At 45.2% G+C, this 27,865-nt stretch overlaps 1 protein-coding gene and 1 long non-coding RNA gene across 4 annotated transcripts; one reads left to right on the forward strand and one right to left on the reverse strand.

Moving 5' to 3' along the window:
• Nucleotides 1-490: 490 nt before the first annotated feature.
• NSUN4 (NOP2/Sun RNA methyltransferase 4) lies at nt 491-20,476 on the reverse strand. Of its 3 annotated transcripts, none has more exons than XM_025856643.2 (6): nt 20,187-20,459; nt 15,811-16,154; nt 11,414-11,568; nt 8,542-8,702; nt 6,056-6,180; nt 491-5,462 (listed from the first exon to the last, which is right to left on the reverse strand). In XM_025856643.2, exons 1-6 carry the CDS (start codon nt 20,277-20,279, stop codon nt 5,186-5,188), a joined length of 1,155 nt encoding a protein of 384 aa, XP_025712428.1. In that variant the 5' UTR covers nt 20,280-20,459; the 3' UTR covers nt 491-5,185. The 3 variants fall into 3 exon arrangements, with proteins under 3 accessions (XP_025712428.1, XP_025712430.1, XP_073758770.1); XM_025856645.2 differs by lacking the exon at nt 20,187-20,459 and adding an exon at nt 16,678-19,844; XM_073902669.1 differs by lacking the exon at nt 8,542-8,702 and having other exon boundaries at nt 20,187-20,476.
• Nucleotides 20,348-27,551, forward strand: LOC141374401 (uncharacterized). The gene is made up of 3 exons (XR_012381240.1): nt 20,348-20,425; nt 25,623-25,804; nt 27,208-27,551. It is a non-coding gene; the product is annotated as an uncharacterized lncRNA (long non-coding RNA).
• Nucleotides 27,552-27,865: the final 314 nt, after the last annotated feature.

A 27,865-nucleotide genomic window follows, 5' to 3' on the forward strand; every position in this document is an offset into this window, starting at 1 on the left:
TCAGCAATTCCCATTTACTCAGAGAAATGAAGGCTGAGTAAGCTGAAGGAGAGGACTGACCTTCAGAAGCATGCTTTGTTCAGCCAACTATCTAATTTCCTCATTCAGCAAATACTATTAATAATAATATTCCCAGTGGGAGGCCCATGGAAATCTGGTATCATATTCTGGCTTAAAAATCCTATGATGGCTTCCAATTACTCAGGATAAAACACCTACTCCTGGAGCAGTTGGCTTCTGCCTGCTTCTCTAACCTCAGATTCCACAACCATCCCCTTCTACGCTTCAGCATACTAGACCTCTTTCAGTCTGCTTTAGAGGGATCAAGAAAGAAATTTCTGATTGTGTGTAATTTTTTGAAATTTACTTGAGTGGTCGGGGTGGCGGGATGGGGCAACTGGGTGAAAAATAATAATAATAATAATACATACATACATACATAAAATTTGGCTTTTTGAAGGGAAAAAACTTAAAAATAAACCCAGACTCATTAGCAATCAGACATAATACCATTTTATACCAGCACATAGAATCAAGCATACAATGGGTTAGAGAATATGGCACACATTTTGTTAGGGGGATTACTGAAAATTCTCTCTCTCAAATAAATACAATTTTTTAAAAAAAATGACTAAATTATCTATGGAAGAAAGTTACTTTAGGAAAGTCACTGGTGAGATAAGGACATCCCCATATTTTACCTAAAAACTGAAATGTACATAAAGTCATATCCACAATTAGACAATCGTTGCTTCCCTAACAAATTATGTATCAAAATGTGTTGTAAAAGTTTTTTGATTAAAAGAATAAAAGACGAAAAAACCTAAGTGGTCTAAGCTTGTTTCCTTATCTATGAAATGGAACTAAAAAGAGTACCTCTCAGGGTTTTTGTGAGGGTAAGAAACAAGGATGCCTATAAAACAATGCTTAGCATCAGTCTGGGATAGACAACTGCTCAACACGCAGTAGCCATTTCCACCACCGCTGTTAGGAATGAGGCGTCAAGGGCAGCCGCGGTTCCCGGCTTGGGCAGCGGGGCCCGTGGTGGCGCTGTGTTGGGAGGTGAGGAACGCACACGGTGAGGAAGAGCAGGTTGGCCGAAGAGAAAGTGGTGATTTGAGTTAGCCATTGGGGCTCTGCCTGCCCCCCCTTGCCCTCCTCTAAAGACCCTCAAATCCTGAGACCTTCTAATCCAAGGTTTTTGGTGTTTTTTTTCCTAAAGGTTTTTAACTTGGGCTTTGTGGATGGTCTGTAGGGAGTGCCCAAATCCCGGGATTGTGTGTAAAATGCATTCTTCCCCTGAGAACGCCAAAGCTTTTACCGGTCTCTCAGACAGATTTATGACCCCTGCCCCCCAACAAGGTGAAAACCACAGACCCAAACCATCTCTCTAATGTGACCCACGGCTGTCCCAACACTTGGTCCTCTGCCAAGGATGGGCTATTGTATGTCACACAGAAAGGGGAACCCACGAGGAAGACTGAGGCAACATAGCTAAGCTTCCAGGTCTCCAGATAGAGCCCCTCCCACAGCCCCTATCAAGCCACATTTGGCACTATTATACTTCGTGAGCTGGTTCTCTACCCTCTCTATTTTTTTGGTCATCATGTGCACAAAATTGGATTAATCAAAATCCTTTTTCATGACACATTTTTATCATGTACAACATACTTTTATGCATAGCTTTTCACTCATTCAGTTGACAATAACCTAATCTAACTATATGTTCCCTCCAGCTCCATCCTGTCCCCCTTACCTGTGCGAACCATTATCCTGAATTCCACCGTGAGAACCCTTCCATCCTTTTTACATAGTTTTATGGCATATGTTTGTTAAAAATGTTTTTAAATTCTTAGTTGTATTTAACTCTAAAACATGACAGAGATACAAATTAAAACCGCAATGAGATACTCAGAGACACCCACTGGAATACAGTTTAAAACTTACAAGGCGCCTGGGTGGCTCAGATGGTTGAGCGTCTGCCTTCAGCTCAGGTCGTGATCCCAGGGTCCTGGGATCGAGTTCCGCATCGGGCTCCCTGCTCCTTGGGAGCCTGCTTCTCCCTCTGCCCCCCTCTCTCTGTCTCTCTCTGTCTCTCATGAATAAATTAAAAAAGTTAAAAAAAAAAAACTTCAATACCAACTATTAGCAAGGATGTGCAACAGAGCATTCTTTTGTTTGAATCACCATGATCTGTGTAAGGAATCTTGGCTTTGGGAGAGCTCAAATTAGAAGTTCACGGAAGGGTTTTTATGCTACTCTGGCCATGTAATCAAACCAGAAACACGTAACCCGTTAGGCCAGTTATAAACCATTAGTAACGTTAAGTTTACTTATTCACCGTAAGTAAACCAGTAAAGGAAGTGACCCTGGGAGTCATCAGGGGAGCTTCAGACTTTAAATGGCACATTAGGAATTCTAGACTAGGCTAAACTCTAATGATAGAAAGCAGTGATTTCCTGGGACCAAGGATGGGGGAAGGGGATTGAGTGCAAAGGAGCACTGGGAAGCTTTTTATCTTTTTTATTTTGTAAAGATTTTATTTATTTATTTGACAAGAGAGAGCACAAGTTGGGGGGGGGGCGCAGCAGGCAGAGGGAGAAGCAGGCTCTCCAATGAGCAAGTTCCGATGCGGGGCTCGGGGCTCTATCCCAGGACCCCGGGATCATGACCTGAGCCGAAGGCAGATGCTTAACCGACTGAGCCACCCAGGCGCCCCAAGGGAGCTTTTTAGAAGATAGAATTATTTTCTATATTTTGATGGTGATGGTGATTATATTATTATATATAATTATCAAAATTCATGAAACAGTACGTTTAAAACTGATCAATTATATTGTCTGCAAATAATAACAAATTTTTATGTTTTCCTTTTTTTTTTTTTAAATGGCATCATGCTACATTTACTCTTTTGGGACTGAACTTTTTTCATTTAATATTTTATTATAAAAGTTCATCCATACTGTTTTGTATCACTGTGGTTCATTTGACAGCCATATAATATGCCATTGTGTGAATATTCCAGTTTATTTGTCCACTCCGCTGCTCATGGGCATTTGCGTTTCCTTTTGGGATTGCTATGAACCAATCTTGTACAAATCTTCTGGTGGACATGTATGAGTTTCTCTTGGATTTATCCCTAGTATGGGAATAACTGCGCTGTAGAGTAAGTAGATGTTCAATTACAGGAGATAATCAAACTTTTTTCCAAAGTAGCTCTTTGCCTTTCCAACCTGAGTCAGTCTGTCCCCAGTTAGACTGGGAACCCAGGGGCAGGAGACCCAATCTTGAATTAGCACTGCTTGTAGCATTGCTAGCACCAGGCTGGATACCCAGGAGGCCAGGGGCAGAAGCCCAGGCACCTGAGGCCTCCCAGCCTCAGCCAACACTGAGAGTAGACAGCAGGCCGGGGCCACATACCACCCATGGAGGCTAATTAAAACCCACTCCCTGGAGCTCCATCTTCCTAGCTTCACTCGACTTTGAGTCTGAAAGCTGTTTCAGGGCACTCAGTTACAACACAAATCCCAAGAAAAGAGAAGGCTTAACCTTATCCCAAATCCTTCTCAGCTGACACCTCTAATACCGAAACAAGGATTAGCAGGAAAGGCATAAAGAACAAAATGAGTGACAGAAAGAAGAAGATGTGGGAGATATAAAGTGGAAAGAACCAAGAACACAAATATTCTAAAATTATGCTCCCTTTTCTGCACCAGGGCCAGTTTCTCAGGGAAAAAAATTTTTTTTAATTAAAAAAAGCAATAATTTGCAAGTGACCATTAAGTAATTTTTAATATCCCTGCCATTAAGGGATTACCTTCTTTATGTTAGAGTTACAAAGACAACATAATTAGCATGCAGTCAGAATGACGTAATATTGCCCCAAACTGCACACCCTCAGGGAGGGGAGGCCCTGTGCTGCTGGGGAAGAGCTCTGAGGGACCTAGGGCTAGGCCAAAACAACTAGAACCAGAGTTCAGCCACAGACCAGGAACAAGAAAAATAAAACAAAAAGCATAATATAACAGAAAAAGATATCAGATGCCTAGGTGCTCGGAAAGCAAAAGGAGGAGAGCTGCCATGAAGGAGGACGAGCAGTCTCATCTCCCACGGTCCCAACTGCCACTACACCTCCAACAGCTCCCCGGCTACCTGTCCTACAGGAGCTCCAGGAACACCTGCTACATGGATGAACGACGGCAGAAGCGCCCCAGAGAGGATCACAGCCCTGTGGTGGTGGCAGCTTCCCCCCGCCCCCGCCCCCACCCGGGGCAGCAGTGCTGTGGGCGGCAGGAGCGGGAGAGCTTTCTCAGCGCTAGGAAGCGGATTATCATGATTGGCTTAAGATTTTTAGTTGCTTGTTCCTTAAATTTGATCGTGGGCTGTCTGAAGGAACAACGGAGGCGCGTTTGGGCCCATCGGTTACTGAGGGCTAATCACACGAAGAACTCACTTCAAGTGTGAGAGATGCTCTGTCACCAGAGGTCTGCCACCAGCCTGCCACCAAGAGGTCTCCTTGGCGTTGGGGCCCTAGGAGCTGGCGCTCAGTAACAGCAGCTGGTACAAATGGCACTAACAGTACTTGGACTGACAGGAGGCCTCAACTACAGCCCCAACTCTATGGAGCTTCAACAGTTTTCTAAATTTTTTTTTTAAGATTTTATTTATTTATTTGAGAGAGGAAATAAGATAGAGCATGAGAGGGGGGAGGGTCAGAGGGAGAAGCAGACTCCCCGCTGAGCAGGGAGCCCGATGCAGGAACTCGATCCCGGAACTCAAGGATCATGACCTGAGCCGAAGGCAGTCGCCCAACCAACTGAGCCACCCAGGCGTCCTGGAGCTTCAACAGTTTTATTGGCTAAATGCTTCTTCCCAAGTTTACAGCTTAAAGTGTGGGCCTGCTCACTGGCTCCTCAGCTCTTAATGGGGCAGGAACCTTTAGCACAGGCTTAGAAACGGGGGGAGAGGGTATAATAAGTGAGTTAGAAACCTGCTGATGCTCTCACAATTGGACAGCAGGACAGAAAACTCCTACTTTCTAACGCTGAAAACTGTCTATAGAAAGACTTGAACAGGATGGCGGTAGGACCCAGAGTGCATCTTTGCCACGGGTCTCAGTTTCTGGTGCCTCCACGGGAGTATACCCTTCACCCTCCTACACCAGGACTTTGGGAACAGGGTGATGCTATGTCAGCCTACACATTTTGCAGAAGTACATAGGCCCAAAATTGGCCAAGAGGTTTGGGATTACCAGCTCCCCAACCTGGCAGGATGGGAAGAAAGAAAATGTGTCCATGAAAAGCTTTCGGAAGTGAGTCAGGTCTTCCACCTGAACCTTGATGCTGTATTGATTGGCCAGGAACTCGATGGTGCCTTGCACCACATACTCGTTCTGTAAGTGTGAGAGTGAGCAGGTGGAATAGACAACATGGCCTCCTGGTTTGGTGGCAAGGAGTCCCGCCCTGAAACCAGAAAGAGAGAAAAGCAGTGACTACTGAGCCTCCCAGAAGCAGAAGGACAACACGGGGAGCTGGAAGCATGGACAGTGGAGTCTACTGTGGGATGGGCAGCTGTGTTAGCTTCTGAAGTCCCTTCCACATAGATACACCGGAAGAGTCATTCTCAAGGCAGAGAGCAACCCAGCCTTACTCCATGGGCTCTCGGCCAGAAGCAATCCCCTCAACTCTGACTCTGGTTATGGTCCAAACGCTGATGCTAGCTAGCTATGCACGGAGTCCTTACCAGCCCTACAGGGCCTTGACTTCAGTCACTTTTTTCAAGCTTTCAAACTTGTGCTACGCACTGGGACTGGGACTAGCATGGAGGTAAGGCAACGTAAATGAATCTGTGTGGCCCACCCTATGTGTGTCCTACCACATACGGTTTTCATGTCCCAGAGGACCTTCCTATCATGTCTGTCTCCCCCAGGTAGTTCCTCGATCAGAAGACCCTCCTGGGGATGATGGTTGTGGCAAGAGCTTCCGATCCCCCAGGCGACCAGCCCCCTGGAGCACTGTGGCACGAAGTCGAGAGTGTGGGTAAATCTGTTACTCACGCGAGCAGCTGCACCTGAAGCATAGGCAACATCTGCCGCTCCTTCTTCCTCGACCGCTGAAAGATGTTGTTCTCCTCCTCGTGAAGGGAGTGGCGGTCTGTGGTACAGGGCACGTCCACCAGCACCTGCCCAGAAGTGGTAAAGGGCACAGTCTTAGGGCTCCTTACACGCTCTCTCCCTTAGGCCCTTGCCCTGAGAGGTTTCCCACAGTGCTCCCTCTGCCCATCCTTCCGAGGCAGAGTATCTGACAAAGCTTCTCATTTTAATCTGGTAGATAAATGTGAAATAATGAGTGGGAAAACAGTATATTTAGGTATACTCATGGCTGGTCAAAAAGCCAAAGCCAATACCCAAATAACTATAATTAAATTAACTGATATCGACCTAGAAAGAAGTCTTTCTTTTCTTTTCTTTTTTTAAGATTTTATTTTTAAGTAATCACTACACCCAACGTGGGACTCCAAGCTGAGATCAAGAGACCCGTGTTCTACCAACTGAGCCAGCCATGTGCTTCCTAGAAAGAAGTCTCTCATGCTCTAGGGCTCTGTCCTTGGCTCTGTCCTTAGCTATTTGAATGAAACAACCAATTTACAGGTGATAGAATGCCCAGAAGGTAGCTAATAGACTGAATAACAGGATCAGGATTCAAAATTATTTTATGCTGAAACATCATATCCTATATGGAAAAGTTTTAAAGTGAGAAATATAAAATCATTCATGCATTCACTAAGAGCCTATATTCTGTGCTAGGCACATGAGACAAAAACAAAAATTAAAACAAAAGAAAAAGTTCTATAATTTATGTTTCCAAAGAAATCATCTATGGAAGAGATCTGTGAATTTTAGTTAAGCAGAAACTCCAAGTAAATAAATAATGATAATGGAAGGCTGCAAGCACAGGCTGAGTAAGGATGACAGCTAGGTGTCTAATCTTCATGGCCAGGTACTGTGCTAAGTGCTTTCCTCCAACACGCTCTATGAATCATCTGGATAGTCCTACAGAGCAATATTCCCTACTTTACAAATGAAGAGGCTGAAATCTCAGCAAGAGGAAGCAACTTGCCCAAAGTCAGTAAGTGGCAGCCCTGTGGTACAGACACGGGTTAGGTGGACAGCAGAAGGTCATGCTCTATCCACTCCGTTCTGCTGTCTCCATGTCAAAAAAGCTGAACTGGGGATTCCTACACAGGCAAGAAGCAGCCCTCTTAAGCCTATCCAAGATTCTATAAGCCTTGGTCTTTCAATTTCTTAGAGTGGTTGAGCCAGACTGGTGAGAACTGGACAGATTAGATCAACAAGTCAGATGACAATAGAGTGACAAGAGCTATATACTTTTTTATATTTTTAGAAGTATGTTTTAATAAATACCTTTAGAATATGCCAATTAAAAGAAAATGCAAATAACTTAAAGATAGGAAAAGACTTTCAACATCATTCATAATAAGAGAATATAAATTAGATGCTATCAGCTGGCAAAACCCAAAAAGTTTAAGAACACCAGTGGTGGCAGGATATGAAGACACGGAACTCTTCTGCATTACCGGTAGGAATGAAGCCGATGGAGCCTCCACAGAGAGTGATTTAGTACACTCTGTCAAAATCTTAGATGCATATAAACTGTTTTCCAACAATGATACTTAAAAAGCATAAAAGTTAAAAGGACTGAACCTCAGGGTACACTACTCAATGAAAAAACTACAAAGTTCAAATAGTGAAATTAATACACCACCACTCCTTTTTTCAAAAATACACATACATTGGGGCGCCTGGGTGGCTCAGTTGGTTGGGCATCCAACTCTTGATTTCGGCTCAGGTCAAGATCTCAAGGTTGTGAGATCGGGCCCTGCATTGGGCTCTGGGCTGAGTGTGAAGCCTGCTTGAGATTCTCTCTCTCCCTCTGCCCCTTGCCCTGCTTGTGCACACACATGTGCACACACTCTGTCTCTCTAAAAAAAAAAAGAACCACACACATTTGTATTTGTACATCCACAAAGGATACATCTTAAAGGATACAGAAGAAAATATAAACAATGGTCATCTGTGGGGAGAGGAAGGATGGCTGTGAGACAGGAATAAAAGGGAAGCATACTTCTCACTAGACGCCCTTTTGCACCTTCTGAATTTTGCACCATAATTGAATATTAATACAGCAGTATTAATATTCAAAAATAAATTAGCTTATTCATATTTATTTTAATCAGGGTTTCTGAGCAACCAAGTGAGTTGAGAAGTAAAATAAGTCTACTAACCCTTTTCCCACTCAGTCAGGTTCAAACTCTTTCTTGCTAATTATCTCTAATGAAGATACTACCAACGATTGTGCAGATGGCTGTGTTCTCCCAATCACCCATGGAGAGGTGGCCAGGTCCAGAAATGGCCCTCCATCCTCAAATGTGGAAAGCTGGATCCTACCCACTGAGGGCCTGGAGCTGGGACAGGAAGGCCAGATTTGGCTAGCTGGATGTCTTAGGTCAGGAATCACTCACCCGGTCATAGGTGTCCCCCTCCAGTTCTCCCCACTTCCTGCCATCCCATGAGGTGACTCGAACTCGATTTCTATCCCTGATATCTTGAGGCACATAGCTGTGAAGGACCCTCTGTAGTCTGCCTGTTCGAGAGGTGGACACATCATTGGCAGCGAGATTGCCTGTGGGAATATAAATTGTAGCATTGTTTTTTCTAATTCTGGAAAAAAAGGCCATTGGAACCTTGATAGGGGTTGCACTGAATCTATAGATGGTTGTGGGTAGTAGGGACATTTTATGCCTGTGAGAATAAGGAAACTTCAAGGCCATGCCCCAACAAAACATCCCACCAGCAATGATGCTGATGGAGAGTCAGACCAATTGTTGGGCATAGCCAATCAATGCAGACCCCAGGGGCAGAGGCAAGTGGAAAAGACATGTTTATTATGTACATGGCACAGTACTAGACACTCTAGAGCAGGGGTTGCAAAGGCAACCACAAACCCAGGCCAGAGAGGATATATAAATAAATAAAGTAGACCAAGTGTGAATATTTCTAAATAAGTATGCTCTCTCCTACTTTTTTGAAATGTGTCTCTGTCTTCATCTTCGGCAGATACCACACATTATTTACCAAAAATTTCTTCCCTCTCATTCCTTAGTAATAGAACTCCAATTTTATTTGAGGGAAAGGGGAGCAATGTGCCCCATTTCTTAGCCTCCTTTTATAACTAAGTTATGAACAAGTTTTGGTCAATGAGATGTAGGCATAATTATTGTGTGGGACTTATGGGAAGATGTTTAAAAAGCTAACACAATTAGATGCACCCCTTTTAAACAATCTTTTCTTCCTGCCTTGAATTTGAATGTGGTAACTGGAGTTCTAGCAGCCATCTTGGACCATGAGGCAATCCTGAGGATGGGAGCCAGAAATAAAATAGGCTGCAAAAAGAAAGAAGGAGCCCAAGTCCCTCACGTTTGTGGAGACTCCATACCAGCCCTGGACTGCCTATATCCCAGCTCTCTTATATAAGAGAGAAAAACTTTTCTTCTTTAAGCCAGTTCATTGATTTTCTATTGTATATGGCCAACCTAATCCTAACTGATTCACCATCTATCTTTTATTTTCCCTTTTGTGACAGACACAAAGTTCAAGAAATAGTTCACTTTGCTCTTGGCTCTACTGTAAGAAAAAACATTACTGCAAGCTTGATGATAAATTGTGATTGATACCTGGCCTCAGAGTGAAGAAGTGAAAGGGAGAGGCAGGAACTATGGTGAAGAACTAGAGAGTGCATACCTTATACCTTATGGGAGTGATCACTACCATGCCAGCTTAGTGTTCCCACAAAGATACAGAGTCCCAATTTTGAGGGCACTTAAAGAAGTAAAAATCGGATTCTCTGCTCAAGAGGAATTTGCAGAAGGACATGAACGGAGTACAGAAAAGCTGGGTTCCAATTTTGGTTCTATCTCCAACTCAGGTAAAAGTATCTAATCTCTTTAGGACTCAATTTCCCCCTCCCTAAAATAGGAGGGCTAAACTAGGGAAACTCAGTTGCCTCCTTCCACTGGGATGAAGGACTCCCTTGGGTAAGGAGCTGGGAAGGGGGCAAGGTGCTGGTAATTTAGTACACCTTAGAAAAGCAACTCTCAATGATTTCTCCTTGGCTCTTCTCCTGCCTCTTAGTTCAAGTTCCTCCTCTTCCAAGTAACCCCACCTCACTCATCCCGTTTCTCGTGGATTCCCACAGCACTCAGTCAGATCAGCACAGCCCAGCACAGAGGCTGGGCTCTCTTGCACTGGACTCATTAAACCCCGTGAACACTTTTTCTCCTCTCCCTCTGCACTTCCGAAAGGTAAGATCAAATGTGGTACCTTGCAATCACCCACAGGGCCAACCATGAGGCTGGAAGCTAACCCAAACTGTGCAAGTTGGCTGACGAGAACTGGAAGAGAAGGGGCTAGCCCCGCAAAAAAGGCTCAGGGATAAGGCAAGAGAAGCCTGACTGAGCTCCAGGGTGAGTGGAAAAACAACAGCCCCCGTCTGGATAGTTCTCAGGTCTCCAGGGAAAAAAGGCTGCCTGTTTTAAGGCAGGATGACAGCCAGTAGATAGCCGAAGTGAACACTTAAGAGTGCACATGGCCCGGGCTGGTGGCTGCAAGTACTGAAATGAATAAAACTTGGGTCTGTCGCCAAGGAATTCATTCTTAAAGAGGGAGATGATGCATACGCGGTAAAGCTCTGGTGCAAGGCTAATGTGCCTAAGGGTGCCAGGGTGACACCCACAGCACAGGAGCACAGGACACAGGCGTCGCTTTGCAACCGGCCAGCAGAGGTCATGAGGGGAGACTTCCAGGAGGTAGCACACTTGAGCTGAGGCCGAAAGCTAAAAGGCTATAGGCAGGCCAGCTGGGCTAGAGTGGAGGGTATTCTAGAGAGAAAATGGAACAGGAGCAAAAGATGGAGGCTGATTCAAATAACAGGGAGTAGCAGAATGTGGCTGAAGCACACAAAGTCTGGGGAAGAATGACATAAAGCTATAAAGGGTGGCTGCAGCAGATCTTACTGCTTTTGTTGGCAGACTAAGGAAACGAACCTAACCTTAGAGACAAAAGTAAACAGATACAGAGGAATGAAAGTGTCATGTGTAGATTGATCAGGGCCCTGGTTTAATCTGCCTTCAGAGACCTTGCTCGGCTCAGCAATATTTCTTGGCCAACTGACAGAGGAAGAGAGGAGAAAACTGCAAACAAATATATACCACCTTAGCAAGCGAGGCACTGTACCCCCTCTGACCCTGGGACCAGAGAGCCCGTCCTCTTTGGGAGGCCCCTGACTGGGTGAGGGAGGGAGCCCTCCCTGCCCAAGATACCAGGCCTCTGACTTACGGCAACAGCCAGTCTGAAGCAGTGCTAGTGTCTTTCCCCCGGGCGCTGCACATAAGTCAAGCACGGTGTCGCCAGGCTGTAGGCCAAGGGCCAGGACAGGCAGCAAGGAAGCAGCATCCATCAGGTAGTAGTCCATGACACCCAGGCTGCCAAGCCTAGAAGAGAGGAGACCACCTTAGAGTCAAATTCTAAGTCAGAAGACCCAATGGAAGTCAAAGCCACCAAGTCCATGCCCTCAGGGGCTACTGAGTTCTATTCAGCAAAAACTCATTTCTCAGACCCGCTCACTCACTCATTCATCCACACCGCAGCCAGAGTGACCCAGTTAAAACACAGATCGAGAGGTATCTGGCTGGCTCAGTCAGTGGAGCATGCAACTCTTGATCTCAGGGTTGTGGGGTTTTTTGTTGTTTTGCTTTGTTTAAGGATTTTATTTATTTATTAGAGAGAAAGTGCACACATTAGGGTGGGGGGGAGAAGAAGAGGGAGAAGGAGAGGGACAAGCCAATTCATGCTGAGTTCAAAGCCAGATGCGGGGTCCAATCCCAGGACCCCGACCGAGATCATGACCCAAGCTGAAGCCAAGAGCCAGAGGCCCAACCTACTGAGCCACTGAGGTGCCTCCAGGGTTGTGGGTTTGAGCCCCATGCTGGGTGCAGAGATCACTTAAAAATAAAATCTTAAAAACAAAACCAAACCCCACATATCAATTCATTCTAATCAGCCAAGCTAGCCATCTTGCCCTTCCTTAATTAAGCCAGGTATGCTCTAATCTAAGGCTTTTGTAGCTGTTCTACTTTCTACCCACAAAAATCTTCCCCCAAACAGCCCTGATTTGATTCCTCACTTTTTTCAGTCTCTCCTCAAAGTTCTCTCCACAAAAAGTTATCTCATCAGAGAGGCAATGGCATTCCCTGACTACTCTATCTAAAAATAGCACCCCTACTCCCATCACCTCCTATTTCTCTGTTACATTACTTTTCTTTAAAGCCTTATTGTTCACTTTATATACATGTACAGATGTGTGTGTGTGTGTGTGTGTGTGTGTGTGTGTGTGTGTGTCCTCTCCTCTTCCTCCATCTTTAGAATGAAGGCAGAGACTTTGTTTGTTCACTGTAATAACCCCAGCACCTGAAACACCACCTGGCATACAGGAGGAACTCAGTCTTACTGGATTACATACTGAGACACAAAATTGTTTGTGGGTTTAGAGAAGAATGCCATCAATTGTGCCTCCTACAGTCACCTGAGTCAGGCCTGATGAAGAAATAGGCCCTCATTAGGTAAAGGAAGAAGAGAGGAAGGAGGAAACAGGAGCATTCCAAGAGCAGAAAAAAAGAGTAAGCAAAGGCATGGAAGCAGGGAAAAAGCTCCCTTCCGAAACAGTGAGAAATCTGGTGTAGTAGAAATACAAGGTGAATGAGATTGAGGTTGGAAAACAGATAGAGGCCAGGTTGTAAAAAGCCTTAAACCCTATCCTAAGGAGTCTGGACTGTAACCTGCAGGCAGTTACCAAAGTTTGTAAAAAAAAAAAAAGGGACATGATCATCTGAATAGAGTTTTAGAAAGCTAGGTGGGTTAGAAGGAACAAATTAGAAATAGACAAAGTGAGGGCGCCTGGGTGGCTCAGTTGGTTGAGCGACTGCCTTCGGCTCAGGTCATGATCCTGGAGTCCCGGGATCGAGTCCCACATCGGGCTCCCTGCTCAGCAGGGAGTCTGCTTCTTCCTCTGACCCTCTTCCCTCTCGTGATCTCTCTCTCTCATTCTCTCTCTAATAAATAAATAAAATCTTAAAAAAAAATAGACAAAGTGAGAAGGCTGTGATAAGAGTCCAAGGCATGAAGATAGGCAGGAACCATGTGGGTAGAGACAACAGACAACAGAAACCTAACGGTCACAGGACTCCTCACTCCAAGGCCAGTTGTTTTCATAAGCCATTCTCCTGCCTGAGACACAGCTCAGCCATTGGGGACAGACTCAAGGAGACAGAAACCTGATCCTTGCTGCCCTGACAGGAAGGCTCTGGGAGAAAGATATGACAAGACATGAGACATAGCACCACTGAGGATCCACCAAAAGAGCTACAGTCCCCAGGTTTGAGGTTGTGACACCTTCACAAGTAGACTCAGAGTATGGTGGGATATTTTCAAAGTCGAATCACACCTGGATTGTCCCTGAGGCTGTGTGCCTCGTGCCTCATGGAGAATGACAAGAAATCTGAGAAAAGCACAGAATTCCTGTCACACTAGCACAGGTCTATGAAACCCATTCTCATCAGTTCCTTCCTTTTTGAAGTGTCACTCAACCCTTTTTTGGTTCAGTTTTGAAATCTGCTGAAAGTTACAGTCCCTCTTTCAAAAAGAAAGGCACAACAATTTTTCAAATAATTACAGGAGATTCCTGGACTCCGTAAATACATCCTTGACCTCCTGGGAGATTAGGATTCGCTTGATTTATATGGAACCTACCAAGACAAGAAGGAAACCCAAACCTCTCTGAGTAGAAGCCAAGCACCTCAGGCAACTTAGGAAACCACACGGTGCTGTGTCCACAGTTCTGCCTAAAACCAGCGCCTCTGAACTGATCTCCAACCCTGCCCCAATCTATCTCCCACCCATCCCAATTTACTAACATGATCTTCCTAAAGCATAACTTTGATGAGAAGAATACCACCAGTAAGAGATACTGTTTGTGAGTGCTATATTGTAGGTGCTGTACTGGTGTCTCAGATACATCACTTCATTTAGTCCTCACTAGGACCCTGTGAGGCAGGAGAACCCAGATTCCAGAGCCAGACCATCTGGATCCAGCCCAGCTGCTCAACAACTGTGTGCCTTTAGCAAATAATTCAACTTCTCTGTGCATCAGTGTCCTCGTCTGTAATAAGAGTACCTACCAGACAGGATGATTGTGAGGATTCCTTTGAATTAACAGAAGTTATGTGCTTAGAACAATAGCTGGCACATGAGCTAGAGTATCAGTGCCAATATTTTCCAGATTCGTTTCCAGATAAGGAAACCAAGGGTCAGTTATCCAAAGCTACATGCCCAGTAAGTGATGAAGGCAAAATCCAAATCTAGGTTTTCTTGACTTCAAATCCCATGCTTATAACCACTGTGCATTACTGCCTTTCCCCTACTCAAAAATACTTTCCAGTGGTTCTCTAGAACAAATCTTGGCAATTTACAGCAATATGGAACTAAAGGGTGCATGGTCTGAAGCCATCCAGCCCTAGCAAGTCTAGCCATTTATAAGCAACCCTGGGCCATCAGGAAAATCCCCTTCTCCAAACCTGTAAGTTCCTGGCATTCAAGATTCCCATTCATGGCCCCCCCACATACTCTTCTAGCCCCACCTCCTAGTTTTCCTAAGCATGCAGCCTTCCCTCAAGCCAGTAGCTAGAACTATTGCAAAAGCTTCCTAATTTACATCCTCATTTCATATGTCATACATAGCCCTGCCCCTCTCCAATCTGTTTTCCACACAGCAGCCAGAATTTTAAAAATTCAAATCTGGTCATGTCATTCCCCACCTTAAAACTTTTCATGGCTCCCTCTTTCTTTTAGAGAAAAAGTCCAAAATCCCACATGGCCTAGAAGACCTTCAAAATCTGGCTTCTGCCAGCTTCTGTAGCCTCGCACCCCCATCCCCACCCTCATGCCACCAGCTTTAATTCCTACTCATTTTCAGGTCTTAGCTTAAATTTCATTTCCTCAGAAAAGACTGGGTTAGATCTCCTAATTATAAAATTTCATAGTATCTTGTACTTTTCCTTCGTAGCACTTATCACAATTATAGTTTCTTAACTGTTGTCTTCCTCACTAGACCATAAGTTCCATGAAAGCTTCAGCTGAGCACTGGGATGAGAAGACCAGAAGTCCCCTCATCACCAACCCCTCTGGTACTAACTTTGTGTCTCAAGTTAAGTTTCCCTTGTTCTTTGGTACCAGGAGGTTACTTGTCCTACGCACTTGGATGCATGGCTAAGAGGGCAAAACGAGAAAGCAGTTGCAAATTAATACACATTTTAACTGTAGAGGGCACAGGAAGTGCGCAAATTAGAGATGGCTGTCTTCCATAGGGGAAAATAGAGCAGAACAGGTTCTGGGGTCAACCTGCCTGGGTCTAAATACTAGCTGTACCACTTGCTCTCCCAGGGACCTAAAGCAAGCAAGTACCTTAACTTCTCTGCACCTGTCTCCTCAAATGTAAAAGGGGAACAATAAGATTACCTACCTCAGAGGGCTGTTGACAGAACAAAAGGAGATAACGCACACACAACACTAAGAAAAACACCTAGCATGTATAAGCAATATTATGATCCTCATGAAACAGGACAAGAGCTGGGTCTCTTTCTGTCTACTTCCAGCACACTCAGGACAACCCCAGATCCTACCTGGCAGGAGGGAACCGACTGACATCCCCTCTGGCAAAAGTGAAGCATCGAAGGTTCGGGCTGTAGGCCCCGGAGGCTGGAGTTGGAGTTGGAGTCTGGCCACCCTCAGGCTCCAGTTCCCCGTGGGAAATGGCTTCCTTCACAAAGTCCCTGGCCCTCAGTTGCTCCAGCTCACCACTCACATGATCCCAGGCAGCAAAGTTATTAACCAGTGCACCATACTTCTGCTCTGAAAGGAGACTGACCCGGATGGATGGCCAGAGATCACCAAATTGCACACTGTAGGTCATGTCAAAATTCTGCAGAGCCAGTTGAGTGGCAGGAAATTTGGGCTCTGTGGCAGCCTGAAAGGAAAAGAACAGGTCTTCCAGTCTTGCCTCTCCCCTACCACCTGACCTCACCAATACCTTAGAGCCCTGCAGCAAACGCGGAACCAGCTACTGCCCACTCCCGCCTTTGCATCCTGCCTCTGCCGGCCAGAAAAGAAGTATGAAAGAGAAAAGCAGCGGGGAGCTGGCCTTTCTGTCTCAGGGTTGTAAGAAAGCAAGCTGTAGCTCTCACAACAGCATGTGTGGGTCACCAAGAAAGGGGGCAATCCTTGAGGCCTGGGAGTTAGAAGAACTTAAGAGAATGGGAGCTCACGATAGGACTTTTGAAGAGAGTCTACAGAAGGTTGGAAGAAACTATGAGGGCCCTGGGGGAAGCCTCAGCCTTAAAAACAAAAGATGCTTTCTCTCTGAACAGCCCTTCCATCTTCTAAGGCATTTTCTTGTCTCCTAGCTTATGTGAGCACCACAAAAGACAGACAGCTCAGTGGGATACAAATATCAACCTTCCACATTTGAGGGAAAGATAAAGGTAACTTACCTAAGGTCATGCAGTGACTGACACCATAATGCTCAGAATCATAGGGTTGAGGGTCATTTTGGGGGAGTTCCTAGAGCCCAGGAAAGTGGGATAAGGAGAACTCCTAGAAACCTTGTGGTGTAAACCAAAACAGGGACTTCTCTGGGGGTAGCAGAGAGTGACGGGATTCAGGCGTGCAGAGCATAAACATAGATTAAAAGGAAAATGAAGACATCAGCTGAGGGGTCCTCAGGTAGGTTCTTGTTGCCACAGCTGGGACACTCGGTTGGGCTAGCAGTTCTATTACTGTCAATTCATTTTGCTCTGGCCTACACTTTGGTTTGGTCAGAACTCTTCCTCTGGCCCTCATTTCTTGTTATGGCGGGGACTCTTGCTCCGACCATGACTTTTGCCGGGGCGGGGACTATTGCTCCGGCTCTTGCTACGGTGGGGACTCTTGCCGTGGCCCCGCCTTTTGCCATGGTGGGGACTCTTACTTCGGCTCCGACTTTCACCACGGAGGGCACTCTTGCCCGTGCCCTGACTTTTGCTACGTTGAGAACTCTCACTCTGGCCCTGATTTCCATTACACTGAGGACTCTCGCTCTTATCCTGACTTATGCTTTGGTGGGGACTACTGCTCCGGCTCCGACTTCTCTCCAACTTCTCTTTCCGGCTCTGACTTCTTTGAGGGTGGAGACTCTTGCTTTGACTTTGACTTCTGCTGGGGTGGTGGCTATTCTCACTCCGGTCCCGATTTCTGCTTTGGTGGGTATTCTTGCCCTGGTTGTCACTACTCTGGCATTCACTAATAACAACAGCTGAACTGCAGCTGAGATCAGTGCTACAGCTGGAAGTCTTGGTAGAAGGCAAAGGACAGCTATAGGGAACCTGGGGGCGCTCTTTGCAGCAGCCTCGAGGAGCCACAGAGTAGACATGGAGGCCACAGGGCATGGTGTCACAGGCCACAGGGTGGCACCGGGCTTGGGGGGCAATGGGTAAACTTTGAGGATCAAAGGGTGCTCGCAAAGGGATAAAAGAATAGATGTGGGTGGAACAGGGAGGTGGCACAGGCTGGCGATGAGGTTGGGGTGGGCCCCTGGGAGTGCTATAGATGCCACAGGGGGGCACCATGGTCAGTTTATGACACTGAGGGGGACCAAGGAGTGGGCAAGGATCAGAGGTGGGGGGAACCACAGAATATATATGGGTATTGCATGGGGGTCCTATGGGGAGTCCATAGGAGGTGCTCTGAACATAACTATTGGGTGGGACAGGACAAAGAGGAAGGCGAAGGGGAAGACAGGTGGGAAGAACAGGTTTGAGGGTTTTAGGGATCACAGTAGGTAAGGCAGGTCCTTGGGGAAGTTCTTTGGGGCAGGGATTTGAGCAAGTGGTAATGGATGTCACCATACAAGAAGGACCAGAAGGGCAGGAGGGAGGTGGAGGAGAGGCACTGGCCTTAGGTGGCCTGGGCAGGTTAAGAGGAGTGTGCTGGAGAGGGATGATCAGGGAGCGACATCTGTGGAGAGCACGTGGTTGTTTTAACTCTGAGGATTTGGGAGACTTCACTTGTGGGCCAGCTGGGGTAGGGAGAGGGGGTTCGTTATAGCTTCTGCGGGGGGGTGACTGGGGTGGAGATATAAACTGGTTGCCCAGGGGTGAAGGGAAGAAGACAGAATAAGGATAGTGAGAGGACAGGGGAAGAGGTGGTTCCTGGGGACAGCGGGGACAAGAAATCGTGGTGCCTGGCTCTACAAAGAGGCAAGAGTTCCCACCAGTCTCCCAGGCGAAAATGGGCTCAAAGCAAGGCTTCACTGGAGCCTGGGACTGGGGTGAGCAAGGAGAACCAGTACTCCTAGCAGGCAGACGGATGGCACAACAAGGGCTACCAGGGGCAGCTATATGGGCCTCTTGAGAAAAATGGGAATAGTGAAAAGAGCCCTCTTGAGGTGCAGGTGTGCCTGCCTGAGAAGAAAGTGGGGAGCCACAGCAATTTTTCCCAAGGGGCAAGTCAAGCTGTGGTTTAGGTTCACAAGGGTCTGGAGGCTTAAGGCAGCTACAGCAAAAGCTGCCAGTGTGTGGGGAAGATGCAGGGGAAGGTGGAGGGTCATTGTAACTTCTGCCTGAGGACCAGGGACAAAGCAGAGGGGAGACCCGGGGCCCAGTTTCCAAAACCCTGGGAGAAAGGGGTGGGGACACTACAGCTCTAATTTCCATGGGCTGGTGAGCAAGAGCAGGTGAAATAACCACGGCAGTTCCCAGTGGCCTATGAGTAAGAGTAGGTGAAATGATGGGGCAAGTTCCCTGGGACCCAGGAGTGATGGAAGATGAAATCATGGGGCCAGTTTCCAAAGGCCCATGAGGGAGGATAGGAGAAGTCATCCAGCTGGTTCCCAAGGGCCGATGAGGAAGAGTAGGGGAAGTCACCGGGCTGGTTACCAGGACTGAAGGGTATCCACCACAATAACAGAGGCAAGTCTGCTGGTCAATGCAAGGGCTTCGGGGACAGGGATGCGGTGATCTCGGGGGACTGATCCAGCTGCAATAAGGGCTCCGTGGACGAACAGGGGGTGACCCCAGAAGGCTGAACGGCTCAAAACAAGGGCTCGAAGGGGGCGAACCAGAGAGGATAGGCTCGCGGCAGAAAGGCCTTCCAAGGAGTGGAGAACGTGGTTCAAAAGAACATCTCCCCGGGCGCAGGGGAGGCTGTGGAGGTTGGGAGGGGGGCGGTGGGGGCGGGGAGGGAATCGGTGGAGGTAGGGAGGGTGGCGTGGCGGTTAGGGAAGAAATTCCTGGCCTACAGGTGAGGCCAGAGAAAGGATCTCTGGAGAAGTGGGGAGAGTCCAGGGGGAGAGGGGAGTCGCTGCACCCTTTGCCTGAGTTTGGGGAAAGGCCAGGAGTATGGGCAGGGCGATCGCTGTAACCTTTCCTGGACGCCAGAGGCTGCTCGAGGGTGAGGATGGGGTTGAATCCTTTCTTGGAGGGCGGCGCAGACCCAGGAAGGGAGGGGTTGTCGCTAAAACATTTTTCGAGGGGTGAGGGCGGCGGGGCTGAAAGTTCTAGGAGGAAAGGCGGAGAAGAGGTCATGGAGGGAGGGAGAAAGGGGAGACTGGGTAGGAAAGAAGGGGAGGGAGGGGGGAGAGGGAGGAGGGCAAGTGGAAGGGGTAGTGGGGGCCAAGGGGAAGGTAACCGAGAGCCGGGGAACAAGAGGCGGTGACATAACTGAAAGAATGAGGGCGGCGGTGATGACGTAACTTAGAGGGGCGGAGGCGTAACCCGAGCGACAGCCCAACCCTTGTGACGAAATAAAAGGGCGATAAAAGCGAGTACGTAACAGATGTGAAAGGGAGGAGCCTAGTGACGCACCCTGAGGGGCGGGGAAAAGAGGCCGAAGGCGTTCCAGAGGGGCGGGAGCAGTGAACCTATCCGAGAAGGGTGGGAAGTGGCGGGGCTGGAGAAGTTTCCCGAGGGGTGGTGGCAAAAGGCCGCTATCGCTGTTCCCTCCTGGGCCACCGGCCGGACCTTACCCATTTCTTCTTATGTCGATGTCTCCGCGGGATGGTCGCGAAGTGTGCACGCTTCAGCACGTCCCGAATTCTTCTCACTACCACCGCAGCCATATCAGCGTGCACCGCCGAATAATTCCGACCGGAACCGCAACGGCGGACCCGCGGGTTCCGGAGAGGTGGTGGCGCCAATTTGGGCGAAAATCGGAGGGAATTCCGGCGCTCTCTCTTCCGGGGTTCAGCCCACCTTTACAAACCAGGTGCAAACCCCGCTCCGCCGGGGATCTTCTGTGGGTCTTGGGAAAGAGCAACCACTCGCACAGAAAGATGCCTCTGTTTGGAGCATTGGGAGAGAGTGCGTAAAGGCCCCTAACCCACTTGGGGGCGGGGGGATCAGAGAGGACTAGGCGCTGGCAGTTGAGTACTGAAAGAGTTAGCTAGGCAAAAAGGGGCGGGAAGGTACTTCCAAGCAGAAAGATCCTGAGGTAGAGAAAAACGAGGACAGATTTGTGGGCAGAGGCGGATTTATAGTGGAGCTAACGAAGCTTGAAGAACCTGTCATTTGAATTGCCCCTTCCAAGGCTCTGTCCTTAATATTGTATTGTTTTTCTTACCAAGAGGGCCCTTGAATTGTGTAAGCTGTAGGCGCCACAGAACTTGACTTCACCATAGGGAGCCAGTAGAAAGGAAGGATATGATCAGATAGGTGTTTTTAAAAATGATCATCTGGGAGCTTACCGGTTGGTGAATACACCGAAGTGCTGGGAGAGAGCATGGAAGTTCCCTGTCCTTTCCCTATCTATACCTTGCACTATTGCATCTCTTTGATCTGACTGTCCTGAGTTACATCCTTTAGTAATAAACCAGTGATCAAGTGAGAAACGGGTCTTCTGAGAGCTATGAGCGGCTCCAGCAAGTTACTAGAGCCCAAGGAGGGGGTCGTGGGGACCTCTGATCTCTACGTAGTGAGTCAGAAGTACAGATGTGAGCTGTCAGCCAGTGGAGCTTAAGTATTCAAAAGTAATCAGTCACTATTTCAAACTCCATCGAAGAGTCATATCGCTTTCAGGAGGCAGGAAATTTGGGTACATTTTTACTGGAGTTACAGGAGTGATGAAGCAAGTGTGAATTTTAAGACAACAGTCTCCACTACCATAGAAAATTAGAAGTAGTGAAGAAACTGTAGCACTTTGAGCTTTTCCAGTATTTTATGGATTGTGAACTGTCAAAGCTACATGTGAATGAGGGAATTTTTAACCTTTGCTCAAACTGTGTTCTTTTTTTTTTTTAAGATTTTATTTATTTGTCAGAGAGAGAGCGAGAGCAAGCACAAGCCTGGGGAGAGCACAAGCAGGGTGAGCAGCGGCAGGCAGGAGGAGAAATAGGCTCCCCGCTGAGCAAGGAGCCCCATCTGGGACTTGATCCCAGGAGCCTGGGATCATGACCTGAGCCAAAGGCAGACGCTCAACCACTGAGCCACCCAGGCTTCCCTAAACAGTATTATTCTTAATGTGAGTTGTAAAGTTCCAGTGAAAAACATACACCTTTATTTCCACATTTGCAGGAGTAGTTACCAAAACTTTAAATATCACAAATAGAATCTTATGTTTATCACTAAAAAAAAAAAAAAAAGAAAAAAATCATCTGACATTTGATGATCAGAGTAAATAGGATTATGGCAGGGAGATCAGATGAGAGAAGATGGTTCTGGATTAGTGTAGTGCTAGTGAAGATAGAAAAGGATTGATTCCACTTACAATTCAGAGAGAATTACAGGATTTGTTGATTGATTGGCCCCATCTATTTAAACCAGTACATGCTACACCACCAGTTAATAGCTGTCCTCTTAACCTGCTTTTATTATATTATGTATTTTTTTCATATAGTCTGCTAAATTATAATTTTCAAAAGATTGGAAACATAAGTGTATTACAGAGATAAAATGAACACATGCCAAAGATTTTATTTATCATAATAAACTGCTTCTCCATTATTATCCTAAATAATGAGGGAACCAGCTAGATGGTAAGACTTGTTCAAATGAGGGGCACCTGGGTGGCTCAGTCGTTAAGCATCTGCCTTCCGCTCAGGTCATGATCGCAGGGTCCGGGGATTGAGCCCCACATCAGGCTCCCTGCTCTGTGGGAAGCCTGCTTCTCCCTCTCCCACTCCCCCTGCTTGTGTTCCCTCTCTCGCTGTCTCTCTCGCTCTGTCAAATGAATAATAAATAAAATCTTTAAAAAAAAAAAAAAGACTTGCTCAAATGAGAATTTGAGTTTAAGAGATTTAGGTTATCAGCCAAAGGAATACTGAAATGAATTTGCTAAGAGTTGTAAAAACATTAGTATCTTATTAAGTAATAAACTGTAATGCTTATTGCTTCTACCAGATGGAAATCAATTCCATCTCTACTGATCAAAATTCAGTTGCATTACTATGGCTAGGAATCATTTGCATTGCCATTGGTTTTCTACAAGTTAACCTTTACCCCTACAAAGTTCTGCAGTAGCCTAGTCAATATAAAGTCTATCAAAGGTATACCCTAGCACTACGGTGAAGGAGCACCCAGTAATTCTCTTCTGCCCCTTTACAAGTTCTGGACAATTTTTCTTACTATTTTTCCCCTCACTAGAATGTAAGATTTTATTTTATTTTATTTTTTTATAAGATTTTATTTATTTATTTGAGAGAGAGAGAATGAGAGACAGAGAGCACAAGAGGGAAGAGGGTCAGAGGGAGAAGCAGACTCCCCGCCGAGCAGGGAGCCCAATGCGGGACTCGATCCAGGGACTCCAGGATCATGACCTGAGCCGAAGGCAGTCGTTCAACCAACTGAGCCACCCAGGCGCCCTAGAATGTAAGATTTTAAAAATCAGGGATTTTGTTTATTCATTGTTGAATTATCAGCACCTAGAACGTATTTGGCTCTCAATAAATATTTATTGAATAAGTGAGTGAGTCAGTGAAAGATGAGAAATTTGTTACAGGGACCTAGCAGTTGTAAGATGGAGGGAGATATGTGCATAGAGAAAAGCCTTTTTTTAAAAAAGTTCATGGCAGCTTTCTGCCCACCAGTCCTGTCCCCATGCTATCATAAAAACACTTTTTTGCACCAAAAGAAAGACAGAAAGAAAAAAGGATTGGCTCATGACATTTAAATCCAGATAAGGATCCAGTGAGCAGAGACTGAATACACTAAATAGGAGGTATCCCAGAATACCTGTTCTCAAAGGTTTATATCAAATATGGAGTGTCAGGACCACAACCACCATCTCCTTGTGAAGGACCGCTTCCAACCCCCAATCTCCTCAGTTGACCCATCGGCGCCTGGGTGGCTCTGTCTTCGGCTCAGGTTGCTTTTCCTTCTCCCTCTGCAGCTCCCCCTGCTTGTGCTCTCTCTCTTAAATAAACAATAAATAAAAATCTTTAAAAAAGAAAAATCTTTAAATATTAGGACGCTTTTAAGCTCACAATAGTGGGTGCAAGTTTTTCAAAATCCTAATTTATTTAAGTAATCTCTATGCCGAACGTGGGGCTCAAACCCACAACGCTGAGATCAAGAGTTGCACACTCCACCAACTGAGCCAGCCAGGCGCCCCTCCCAATCCTCATTTTGCTTGAAAGCTCAATTTTTATCTCTGACAACTAGTACTACCAGTTGTTTTCCTTGAAGTGACAGGCTTACTTTGTTCATTTTTCAAGAAAATGCTATTAAAATATAATTGATTTTTTTAATATAATTGACTTTTGTCTATTGATCTTATATCCTGAGATCTTGCTAAGCTAAATTATATTTTGGTAACTTTTTTGGAAATATTTTCACCTTTTCTATACACGAGGTTATGTCTTCTATAAAGACACTTTTATTTCTTTCCAATCTGAATTCCTTTTTTTTCCTTTACATCATTTTACTGTTTATAATTTACAGTACATAGTTCAATACAGGTGTTAGTAGACTGACTTGTGTCCATTCTTCGGGGGAAAGCATTCAGTATTTCATCATTATATATGATGTTAACTATAGCTTTTTTTTTTTTACAACAGGTATCATTTACTAGACTGAGAAAGTTGCCTTCTTTCCTAGTTTGCCAAGATTTTTTTAAAAATCATGAATGAGGGGCACCTGGGTGGCTCTTTCTTTAAGCGTCTGCCTTCGGCTCAGGTCATGATCCCAGGGTCCTGAAATCAAGCCCCACATTGGGCTCCCTGCTCAGCGAGAAGCCTGCTTCTCCCTCTCCCACTCCCCTTCCTGGTGTTCCCTCTCTCGCTGTGTCTCTGTCAAATAAATAAGTAAAATCTTTAAAAAAAATAATAAATAAAAATCATGAATGGTTGTTGACTTTCTTCAAATGCTTTTCCTGCATTTATTGAGTTGATCATAGGTTTTTTCCTGCTTTATCGTTAATATGATGAATTATATTGACTGATTTTCAAATGATGAACCAACTTTGCATTCCTGTAAAAAAACATACAAGTTCATGATGAATTATTCTTTTTTTTTTTTTAAAGATTTTTTATTTATTTATTTGAGAGAGAGAGCATGAGAGGGAGCATGAGAGGGAAGAGGGTCAGAGGGAGAAGCAGACTCCCTGCTGAGCAGGGAGCCCGATGCGGGACTCGATCCCGGGACTCCAGGATCATGACCTGAGCCGAAGGCAGTTGCTTAACCAACTGAGCCACCCAGGCGCCCCTGAATTATTCTTTTTATATATTGTTACATTCTTGCATTTGTGTTCATGGAGCATAATGACCAGAAATTTTCTTTCTGTAATATTTTTGATTTTGATGTAGGGTAATGCTGAACTCATAAATGAGTTTGTGAACTATCCTTTCACTTCTATTTTCTGAAAGAATTTTTATAGAATTGGTATCATTTCTTCCTTAAATTATTATTTTTTAGTTTAATTTATTTAAGTAATCTCTCCACCTAATGTGGGGCTCAAACTCACAACCCCAAGATCAAGAGTCACATGCTCTTCTAACTGAGCCAGCCAGGGGCCACTCTTCCTTAAATTCTTGCGAATTCAGCAGTGAAGCCTTCTGAGACTGGAGTTGGGTGTTTGGCTGTTTTTTGTTTTTGTTTTGCAGGGGTGGGGAGTACAGGGTGAGGAGGAAGGGAAGGTTTTTAATTATGAGTTCAATTTCTTTCGTTGATATAGGGCAGTGATTTTCAACCAGAAATGATGCCCCTTCCCCAGGGGACACTTGGTAACCTCTGGAGATATTTGGGATTATTATAACTAGACAGTGCTTCTGGCATCTGGTGGGTAGAAGCCAGGGATACTGCTGCAAACCCTATGCCCCCACACAAAGAATTATCTAGCCTAAAATGTCAAGACTGCTAAAATTTGAGAAACCTTGATATAGGGCTATTTGAATTTTCCAATTCTTCTTGTAGCAGTTTTAACAATTTGAGACTTTTATTTTATTTTTTAATATTTTATTTATTTGACAGAGAAAGACACAGCAAGAGAAGGAACACAAGCAGGAGGAGTGGGAGAGGGAGAAGCAGGGAGCCCGATGCGGGGCTCGATCCCAGGACCCTGGGACCATGACCTGAGCCAAAGGCAGATGCTTAACGACTGAGCCACTCAGGCGCCCCAACAATTTGAGACTTTTAAAGAATATGTTCATTTCATGTAAGTTGGCAGATTTCTTCCTTTAGTGTGTTTAGCACGGGGCGTCAAACTGCAGCACAGGCCAAATTCAGCCTTCCACCCATTTTTTAAATACTGCTTTTTACACAGCCACACCTTTAATTTACTGTGGCTCCTTTACTACTACAACAATAGAGATGAATGGTTGCTCTAGAGATAATATGCCCCACAATCCAAAAATATTTGCTATCTGAATCTTTACAGAAAAAAGCTGCTGACCCGATTTATAGGATCTATAGTAATGTCCCCTCTCTCATCACTGATACTGGTAATTTGTGTCTTCTCCCTTGGGTAATTTTATCAGCCTACCTAGAGGTTTATTTTATCGAACTTTACAAAGAAACAGTTTTTGGTTTTGTTGGTTTTCTGCTTTTCTATTTCATAAATTTCTTTGTAATTTCTTTCTACTTAATGTGTTTTTATTGCTAACTACCTTTTAAATAAATTTTTTAAATAAGATAAAATACGTATTCTATTACCTATTTGTTTCTTTTAAGTTTTTTTTTTTAAAGATCTTATTTGACAGAGACACAGAGAGAGAGCACAAGCAGGGGGAGCAGCAGAGGGAGAAGGAAGCAGCAGGCTCTCCGCTGAGCAAGGAGCCCTACCCGGGGCTCAACTTAGCCAAAGGCAGATGCTTAACAGCTGAGCCACCTAGGTACCCCTTGTTTCTTTCAAGTGTTTATTTATAGAATTTATATATAACATATAGTGTAATGTTTGTTTCAGGAGAATTTAGTGATTCATCACTTATATCACTTATATAACACCCAGTGCTCATCACAACAGGTGCCCTCCTTAATATCCATCACCCATCTAGCCCATCTCCCACCTACCTCCCTCCAGCAACCCTGTTTGTTCTCTATCAGTAAGAATCTCTTATGGTTTGCCTCCCTCTCTTTTTTCCCTTCCTTCCCCTATTTACCCATTTATTTACCATTTCTGGGACTGTTCATTTCTTTATTTAGATCAGAGTTTCCATTTAGTATCTTTTTTTTTTCCTTAAGAACTTCCTTTAATCTTTCTTAGAGTCCAAGTCTACTAACAATGAATTCTCCCACCTTTCATTTGTTTAAAACATCCTAATTTTTTCATTTAAGGATATTTTCACTAGATATGGAATTCTGGGATATTTACTTCTTTCAACACTTTAAAGATGAGTTTTCTTAAGAGAAGTGGGTAGTAATTTACTGTTGTGCCTCTATATGTAATGCATCTTTTCTCTGAGATTTTATCACTAGTTTTCAGCAATTTGGGGATAAGTGACTTGATGTGATTTCCTGTTTATTCTGGTTGGAGTCTGTTGAGCTTCTGGGAACTGAGTTTATAATTTTCATTATACTTGGAAAATTTCAACCATTACTGTTTCTAAATTTTTTTTAAAGATTTATTTATTTATTGGAGACACAGAAAGAGAGCACAAGGAAGGGCAGAGGGAGAAGCAGACACCCCACTGATCAGGGAGCCCGATGCGGGGCTCAATCCCAGGATCCCGAGATCAAGACCCAAGCTGAAGGCAGACGCTCACCCGACTGAGCCACCCAGACACCCCTCAAAATTTTTTTTTTCTGTTCCAAAACATCGATTTCTCTTTCATTTATAACATTCCTTCAAATAAAGTAATTTGGTATATTGCAAAAAAAGTAATTTTGGTAAAAAAAATTTTTCTCTCTTCCCTCCAATCCCTCCTCCCCCTTCTGGGCCATTTGGTATTATCTCACAGCTTACCTTTTCCTTGTTCATCTATTTTTAGTGTTTCTTTTTCCCTTGTGCTTCAAGTTTTTATAGTTTCTGCTGCTGTGTCTTCAAGAACATCCAAGCACACCTATTCTTTTTCTTCTTCAGTGTGTAATCTTTTGCCAATCTTAAGTGAATTTTAAATTTCAGATGTTGTACTTTTTTTTTTGAGAAAGAGAACATGCAAGTGGGGGCAGGCGGAAAGGGAGAGAATCTTAAGTAGACTTGGCGCTGAGCAAGGAGCCCATCTGGGGCTCAATCTCACAACCCTGAGATCATGACCTGAGCCGAAACCAGGAGTTGGAC

The sequence above is a fragment of the Callorhinus ursinus genome, unplaced genomic scaffold (genome assembly GCF_003265705.2).
Source record: "Callorhinus ursinus isolate GAN/ISIS: 27379988/994484 unplaced genomic scaffold, GSC_fseal_2.0 scaffold18, whole genome shotgun sequence".
NCBI lineage: Eukaryota > Metazoa > Chordata > Mammalia > Carnivora > Otariidae > Callorhinus > Callorhinus ursinus.